The 9,039-nt window shown below is 33.1% G+C and overlaps 1 protein-coding gene across 1 annotated transcript; it reads right to left on the reverse strand.

The window, feature by feature from the left end:
- Window positions 1–245: 245 nt before the first annotated feature.
- LOC107889362 (protein DETOXIFICATION 54) lies at window positions 246–3,241 on the reverse strand. Its single transcript, XM_016813755.2, has 3 exons — window positions 2,341–3,241; window positions 1,380–2,252; window positions 246–960 (listed from the first exon to the last, which is right to left on the reverse strand). The coding sequence occupies exons 1-3, from the start codon at window positions 2,389–2,391 to the stop codon at window positions 379–381; spliced, it is 1,506 nt and encodes a 501-aa protein (XP_016669244.2). The 5' UTR covers window positions 2,392–3,241; the 3' UTR covers window positions 246–378.
- Window positions 3,242–9,039: the final 5,798 nt, after the last annotated feature.

Genomic DNA, 9,039 nt, shown 5'->3' on the forward strand with positions numbered 1-9,039 from the left:
ATAGAGAGAGAGAGAGAGAGAGAGAGAAGAAAAGAAAATAAAAACAAAAGCTACTCCAAAAGCAGCAGCAAAACGTAGGCCATCCTTAGTAGAATATTTAACATTTTGTATGGGGAGTGACATTCCTTCTGCCAACAAAACAAACCCCATTACAACCCCCCCCCCCCAAGAATAGGTTCTCGTATGACTCAACCCCGAAAGCCAAATAAAAGCAAACACACCCACACACACAAAATAAAATAAAATAAAGCAAAAGCAAACATGAGTCAGCTACCTTGCACAAAAGCAAATAGACAATAAAAACAAAGCAGTATCCCATAAAAAGCTACGACAACAACATCCCCATTACCAAAACCCACACCCTTAGTCAGTTTCTCTTCACAATATGTCTTCTATTTTATCATTTCCCTTGCCCAAAAACCCTTTACTTTCATCTTCATCTTCATCTTCATCTTTTTCATATCCTTTCTTGAATGCGGGGCTAATTTCGATGGTGGTTAGCTTCTTAGCTTTCAATGCCTCACCTTCCCAATCTGTTGTATAGAGCACTGCATACAGAATAGACACAACACAAGCGACTTGTGCAGACAGCAGTCCAAACCATAGCCCAGAGAACCCCACGTTTAGGAGAAAGGCTAGGCCCACTGCCACTGGGGTGCCCACAAAGTAAAATGAGCCGAGGTTAATGCGGGCACCGACCGCCGGCCTTGCCGTGCCACGTAGGATGCCACACCCGGTTGTTTGGGGGCAATTACCTAGCTCACACAGCCCGATAATTGGCAGGACTGTTGCAACCAAAGGTTTGACCAGATCATCCTTGGTGAACAAACCAGCCCATTTTTCCCTAAGGATCACGGTCCATGCCACATTGATTATGCCAATCACAAAGGCACATCCCAATGCCACCATGGCTGCTAGCTTGGCTTTATATGGCTTACCGGCTCCAAGTTCATTCCCTACCTGCATTTTCTCCCCAATAAGATGCGTAAGGGATAATAATAATAATAATAATAATAATAATAATAAAGAAAGAAAAAAAGGGGCATTTGGCTCATTTTTGTTGGTTATGTCGTTTCGTCACACAAGAATTGAATGCGGGCTTCGATGACAAAGTAAACAACTTCTTGCTTGTCTTTTACTAATTCTGGCCAATCACATTACATGTATGAGTATGATCCATACACAAGAAGTCCTTTAAAAGGTGATGCAATCACCAACACATCTAATTGGGATCCCATGATCATTTTTACATAAACCGTTGTTCATTTAAAAAAAAGGTTAATGGCCTTTTTTTTGTCATATATCATAAAATTATTCCATTAGTGGTGTTGGGTTGTTAAAATATGAATGAATAATGGGATAGAGAGAGTGGAACTTACACGGGCGGAGACACAGCCAGCAAGAGCCATGGGGACAGTATACATCATGCTGGTGGTCTGAATCAGGATCCCAGTAGCAGCCACAGCGAGTGTTGGGTTCGACAGATAACCAGCCATCAAAGTCACTATCTCATACCACCACCATTCCAAGCAAATCCCAAGACAACTAGGCACTGCCAATCTCAAAAGTGGGACCACCCCACCACACACTCCCCCAATCCCAGCCGTCCATCTCATCTCGCACCGTCCGCTAACCCGTACGTACCCCACCATCAGCACCACCATGTTCATGTTTGTAACCACGGACGCCATTGCCACACCTGGTACTCCCAGCCCCATTATCATCACCAGCACATAGTTAAGCGGCAAGTGGAACATCACAGCAACCAAAGAGCACCACATCATAGGCTTTGTCACCCGCTGTGACCTTAAGTAAACCCTCAATGGCTGTAACAAAGTGTTTGTTAAAAGATCCGGCAAAGAATACATACAGTAAGTTGCTGCCATTGCTGTGATATCTTTGTCTTGTCCCATGAACATCATAATGTTGTCAAGATTCACCCATAACAGGCTGATTGGTATGGTTGCAAGAAATAGGATTATGATCATGCGTTGGAGAGAGAGTGATAGCAACTCCCAGTTCTTGCTCCCATAGGCTTGGCTACACACAGGTTCAAGGCCTGAGGCAAGACCAACAAGCACAGAGTAACCAGTGATGTTGGTGAACCCAATGGAGAGAGCTCCACCGGCTAGCTCAAGGCTGCCTAGTCTGCCTAAGAACAGAACCGAAACCACTGCTCTTACAAAGACCAGCCAGTTCATGGCTGTTATAGGCAAAGCCATGCCCCATAGCTCTTTAACCTCTTCAACAACCTACAACATAAAAAAAATCTTATGTCAGTATGGTGTAAGAAATCAATAAATGTAAGATCAATATTTATATCCCTTTCCAAGGGCTGACCTCGGAAGCAGAGGGGAATTTGTGGGAAGAGAAATCTGTGTCATTTGCCATGAGTATCACCAAAAAGAAAATGGTTACAAAAGATTTCTAAGATGGCATGAAATATCCAAGGGAGTAATATAATCAAACAGGAAAATTCATAACCAGCCCAAGTTTCTACTTTTCAATCAAGTTGTGAGACAAGGACAGATATGGCCTTGTATACCCCCAAGTCCCTATTTTTCAATGCGTCTTATGTTTTTTTTTTCCCCCACAACTTTATGATCAAGAACTTAAAGAAAAAGGCAATAAATCAAATAAAAAGCTGAGAAGAACAAACTTCAATTTGGGTTGGGTCTTTCCTGTAGAAATCTCAAAAGGGAAATAAGAGAAGAAAAGGATAGGAAGGCATTAAATAGAAAAAGAAGAGGAAGGGGTTGTGAGAGATGTTAAAGGTGCAACGTTTTAAGAGTAAAAAGGGAAAGAAAGGGAAGAGTTATGGTTAGGAGTAAGGGGGGGTTTGTTGCTTAGTTGTAGCTATAAAAAATAAATGAGACAAGCATATATAGTAGTGATGTAAGTTTTAGAGCAGGAGGGAAAGAAAGGGTAAAATGGAAAAGGAAGGGACTTTGGTGATGGCGGCTGGGTAGAGAGAGAGAGAATGGAAAAGGTTGATTCAGGGTGAGAGAAGAGAAAGCGACCGAGGCAGAGAGAGTCCTCTACTTTCAGCCCTCACTCACTCCTCTATTCTTAAGCCTTTTCATTATTCATTATGACTGCTGCTGTGGCTGCCGCCGCTGCAACCATATATCAATTGTTTGGGGGCTTTTAACTGTAAATGAGGAGAGAGTGTGTTTGTGTGAGTTAAGAGACGGGGGAATTTGGAAATGCTCCTTAACTTCCATTTCCTAAACGCTTTATCTTTCCCTTCTTAATTAGAGGAAGGGTAAAACACATTAAACTTAGTTTGGTATATAGCCCAAATTTCTAAAAAAAGTTTTTCGCCTTTGATTTTATTTTATTTCTCCAATTGATTCGCTTTACTGTTTAGTAATTTAATATTTTTTTTATTTTTAAAGGGTTTGTTCGAAATTGAAAATATTAAATTCACGTTGAATCACTCAACTCAAATTTTGTATATCTATAAATTTTTTAAATTTATTTTAACAATTGACATTTTTATTTCGAGTTTCATAACTAAACATATATTTTATTTATATACTAATTTTTATCTTAATATTAAATTTACATTACTTTTTATTTATTTTTAAAAGTAATTAACTCGTGCAAAGGAATCCACTCATATAACAAAATGCAAAAGAATAAAGTGGTGCATTTTTTTATATTTAATTTCTATAATTATTCATTATCCATTAAATTTGTTTTCATTGTTTGTAATTGAAAATGAAAGTTACAAGTATTTTTTTTATCGATGTATTTTCTAGGATTTAGTTTCAAAATTAATATAAAATGTCATCTACGTTTGAATATTATATATGATAATTAGATTTTTAAGATTTCTTTTCTGGTAAGATTAACAACTCAAAGATTCCTCATTTTACTTGCAAATATCTATTTTTTCGGGATTAATCGATAAATCGAGTATTTTTTTATATTGTATTCAATATTTCATTTTACACTATACATTTTGTAAATCCTATTCGCTTGATTACAACACCTTAAATTTCAAGTAAACCAACAATGTGTGAATACAACACCTCAGAGTTCAAAACTTGCAATGTTTACTCTCCTCAAGCCCTCATTTCACCACTACCTACATCACTCACTACCTAAATCCCACTATCCTCACTCATCTTCACTACTAACCACTTCACCACCTCATTGTCTAAGATCACCATCAACGAGCCATACCAGAAACCTAACATGATAAAAATCCAGCAACCAAATAAAAAAGGAAGAAGCAAGCCTGAAGTGTGAACTGCAAAAATGAGAAAAGGAAAATATCAATAAAATAAATAAAACAAGGGGAACAAGAGAAAAAAAAATGACTTATCTCATGTGTTCAATGCTAGTGGCCAAATAAGATGTTGGTTTAGTTGGCGGCTTGGCATTGTGTTATCATTGAAGGAAATAAACGCGATGGTTTTGACAGTGAGTGGCAGTTGAGAGATGAGAAGTTGAGTTTTTTGAAAAAAAAGAAAAAGAAAGTTGTACTGTAGCGTCCCTTACTCAATTCGGTCACTAGACTTAAGCTACAAAATACTACAACTATTAACAGAACAATTCACAAACTTTTCTAGCTTTATATTCAATAAATCAACAAAATAACTCATAAGTCAAGTTTAGCATGATTCACAGCCAAATACACACAATTCAGATTTAAAATCAAAATAATCATTTCATAATCCATACAAAATACGATTTACAAACTAATACAAGTCCTAGTCAAGCTTACGAAAGCTCTTAAAACAACCCTAGAATAAATTAGGACTTAATTGAAAACTTAACAAAAAGTAAGAAAAAATCTACAAACAGAAGCCATATGGCCGTGCAACAAACTAAGGTCGTGTAGACCTAAATGTAAAATCTTTCAATCATTCACACGGCTGTGTAATCAAACCGTGTGAGAGACTGTGATCGTGTTTGACTAAATCCACCCTGATCATAAAGAGCACACAACTGTGTCACTAGCCTATGTGTGACACACGGTCATGTGTTAGCCCATATGTGCTAAAATATCTTTAAAATCAAGTTACACAATTGATTATTTCTTGTACCATAAACAAGCCTTTAATCATTCACTAGACCTATACAAAATGCACCAAAAGCATACTTAAACATGTTAATTTCCTACTTCTAACCAATATACCTTCATAGGCACCATCACAAACATTAGATACAAGTTATTATAAGTCATACTTTAACCTATAACCATTTCATACCACATACTAGTTAATATTCAAATCATCAACAAAGCTTTGTCATTCACATTAGCATATTAAATAACAAACGTAGCCAAAATCCATATATCCTTTTTACTAGCTACCATATATATACATATATACAAGAAAAACTATACCAAAGCATATTCATCAACTTGCACAAATTCAACCAACCCTTTGAAAATAACCTTTAAGACATTCCATAACCAATTTAACCCATCCAAAAACATGTATATTCCAAGCCAAAACATAGATGCCAATACTCAATTAAATATACAACCAATATGTCACATTTGACACCATCCAATCAATAAGCATAATCTAACACAAGTCATACCATAATTCATATTCTTATCTTGTCATAAGCAAGATTGTATGCATCTTAACCTCAAGGCTTTACCATTTTTATATACAAATAACCATTCATTATTTCATCAAGTTACCAAATGCATATACTCATATAATTAAAGTTCAACAATGCCAAAACACAACACATTTATTGCATTATTACTATTTGACCACCCTATGTACATGCCACATATAACCAAGCTCGAAACATTCAAAAGTCTACTAAAATCGAGAGATGATAAGTGTATGCATCTCGCTGATCTGATTGACAAGTTCTGAACATCCAAAATCTACAAAGAAGTGGTAACATGGGTAACTATTATAAAATTCTTAGTAAGTTCATACAAAATAACAATGTAATTACCTTTATTACTTAAAAAATATATAATCTATTATGCAACACAAATTCCCTATCAAAGAATGGCAAAACAATATCAAATAGGTGAGACTTTGGATCAAAAGTCATATTTTCAATCTCGATAAGCAATATATCAAGCTCAACCCAAATATACATATTGTATCTATTTCACGACTATCTTTTTCCAGATCAATATCATTGTTTCCACATTTCATTTGTATCTTTTGCCAACATCAATTTCATATTTTCACTTGTCCATCTTTTATTTCTGCCCGATGAAACATAGTAAAAGAACTTAGCATACAAGTGAAAATAATAGTGTTGGGTTACTTGTTTAGGTTAAACCTACACGATAAATATCAATTGCTTATCCAAGCTAATCATGAACTATAGTGTCTGATTACTCGTTTGAGTTAAACCTACACAACAAGCATCAATTGCTTGTTCGAGATAATCATAAAATAATAGTGCCTAGTTACTTATTTGGGTTAAACATACACAACATATAGCCTGGTTAGGGCTTAATATACATGCATCCTCGAGTCCACAACAAATGCTAGAGCTCGGCACCATTATGCATCAACCCGTAACCTCGTACATGAGACTTTTACTGAGTTCATTGGAGGGAAGTTGTTCAGTTTATCTGCACCATTGAGTGGTTTATCCACACCGTTTAAAAAGCTTTTATCCACACCATTTGAGTGTTTTAACTACACTGTATTAGTTGGTTCAATATACAAACATGTTGTGCATCCACAACCTTTTGGCAGCTTATCTGCAAAAACTTTTTAACAAAAAACCTGATGGTTCACCCCCTTTTTATTACTAGTGGTTTATCCAGAACGAGTGGTTCGTCCACAACGATGAGTGGTTTTATCCACAACGTGGTGTAAATGTAGAAGAGTTTTGGGGAACTGCTACTGTGGTATGTAGCAGTGGGGTAGGACCCTTTTCTGATAACTTGAAATTGCATTGCATTTATAAGCATTTGCATGATTGTGAATACCGATAAATTATGATAATGAGTTAATCTAAAACACCAAAATTTCAAGTTGCTATTCAATTTGTGTTTATCCTTTGAGTTGATATTATGTATGTTTTGTCTATTGTTTGCACTGATTTTCTTGTAATAGAACTCACACTGACCTTCATAGCTCACTCCTATTTTAATTACATATTTATAGATAACCCACTAGGTTAGGGCACAGACTCAGCATACGGAGGGCTCAACTTGAATCTGTTTTTCTATATAAATATTTTAAATTTATTATTTGACAATTTAATTATTCAAAGATTTTATGAATTTATTTTTGAATTGTGGCATGACACTTAAGTTTTGGTTTTTAATTAGCATGCATGTCTTTTAAATTGATTTTAGGATATTAAATGAATATTAATTAATTATGCAAGAACTTCTATTTTTATTAAAAATATAAACTATTATCATTTTTCTGCTGCTAGAGTATAAGCAAAATTTTGGGAAGGAATTAATAAAATAGAAGTTAATTAAGTTTTTAGAAATAGTTACTGTTATAAGAAAAATGTTAAACTTAATTGGTTTTCATCAACACATGAGTTTTTCGAAAATTAATTAAGTGTTCTTCTAAAATAAACAAATGATTTAAAATGACTGTTTTATAAACCCTAATCCCTACTAGGTCATTTCGGTGATCGATGTAACCTCCTGAATTTAGGTCTAACGTCTAGGCCGGGTTGGGGAGGTTACAAAAATAGTGTTCTTAAACAAATTGACATTAATAGTTTGATTGAAATAATTAACAATATTAAGTATTTAGGCTAATTAATGACATTATAAAAATATAATGATCAAATTATGTCCAAAATTAAAGTATACAGATTAAATCTCAAGTTTCAACATAATATAAAAGGCTAACAAAAGTTTGATCATTGTCTTATAATTTAGAAGAAGAAGAAGAAGAAGAAGAAGAAGAAGAAGAAGCAAACCAAACCCAAAAGAAATGGAAAGCATATTAGTCTTTAAGAATCTTAGGGCATTCAAATTGTATATAATCACGTAACATTCTAATCTAAAAATTAATAATATTAAATATTTAAATCAATTAATAAAATTATAAAAATATAAATATTAAATTAGGTTAGAAATTAAAGTGTAACAGTTAAATCTCAATTTAAAACCTAATAAAGAGATAAAATTGAATTTTAACTATTTTTTAAAATGTTAATAAAGAAAAGAAAAGAAAAGAAAACGTGTCAATAGGTGTTTCCTTTTATATAAAGTTAATATAGATTAGATAAAAAAATTAAAATTTTAATTAAAAATTAATCCAACATTTTTAATTTATTTATGTTAACTTAAAAAATATTTAATATTCTTAATTTAGTTTGTATGTTAATTTATATAAATATTATTTATTTAAAAATTTAAGTTTAAAATAAATAATTAATTTATCCATTTAATTTGACTTTAATAATTTTTATTTAGTTATAAATTACCTATATTATCAATAACCATTTGTTAAGTTAATATTTTTAATTTTTTTATGTTTAAGATAAATAGTTAATCAGATAATAAAAAAATTAAAAAGTTAAGCTATTCATTTAATTTGACTTAAACCAAATTTCAATTAATTAATTATATATTAACTATATTATCTATAACTATATGTTAATTTAATGTTTTTGAAATTTTATGTTTAAAATAAACAATTAATTAGATAAACATAAATGGATTCTTTTGATAATGGAGTGAATTTTATATACATGGATTATCTAGATTTTGTTTATGAATTTATTTACTCATGATGTTTATTGTGTGATTTACCTCAACTCTGAGTAAGTAACGGAGTGTGTGACTTGTCTATTTTGATATATTGAAAGCCCGAGTTCAATTGATAATAGAGTCAAAAGTTACTAGATTGGGTATACGATTTTTGCAAGACACGCATCCAGTTATGATAGTGGAATTCATAACCCAATAAATGGTGAATGATAGATAGAAAAGTAAGGTGATCACGGATAAATGGTGAATGATTAATGTAAGATGAAAATAAGGAGCTAATTTGTTATTAGACCAAAACATCAAAGGTGATAATATTAGATACTAAATAAAAAGTTTTTAGAGTTTGGTGA

This window comes from Gossypium hirsutum, chromosome D09 (genome assembly GCF_007990345.1).
Source record: "Gossypium hirsutum isolate 1008001.06 chromosome D09, Gossypium_hirsutum_v2.1, whole genome shotgun sequence".
In the NCBI taxonomy this organism is placed as follows: domain Eukaryota; kingdom Viridiplantae; phylum Streptophyta; class Magnoliopsida; order Malvales; family Malvaceae; genus Gossypium; species Gossypium hirsutum.

What these genes read in the sequence shown, in the direction of transcription:
- LOC107889362 (XM_016813755.2), bottom strand. Translation starts at nt 2,391, where the DNA reads ATGGCAAATGACACAGATTTCTCTTCCCACAAATTCCCCTCTGCTTCC. An exon ending in AATTCCCCTCTGCTTCCGAG is followed by an intron (nt 2,253 to 2,340) that starts GTCAGCCCTTGG and finishes TTTATGTTGTAG; the next exon opens with GTTGTTGAAGAGGTTAAAGA. An exon ending in CTGGCTGTGTCTCCGCCCGT is followed by an intron (nt 961 to 1,379) that starts GTAAGTTCCACT and finishes GAGAAAATGCAG; the next exon opens with GTAGGGAATGAACTTGGAGC.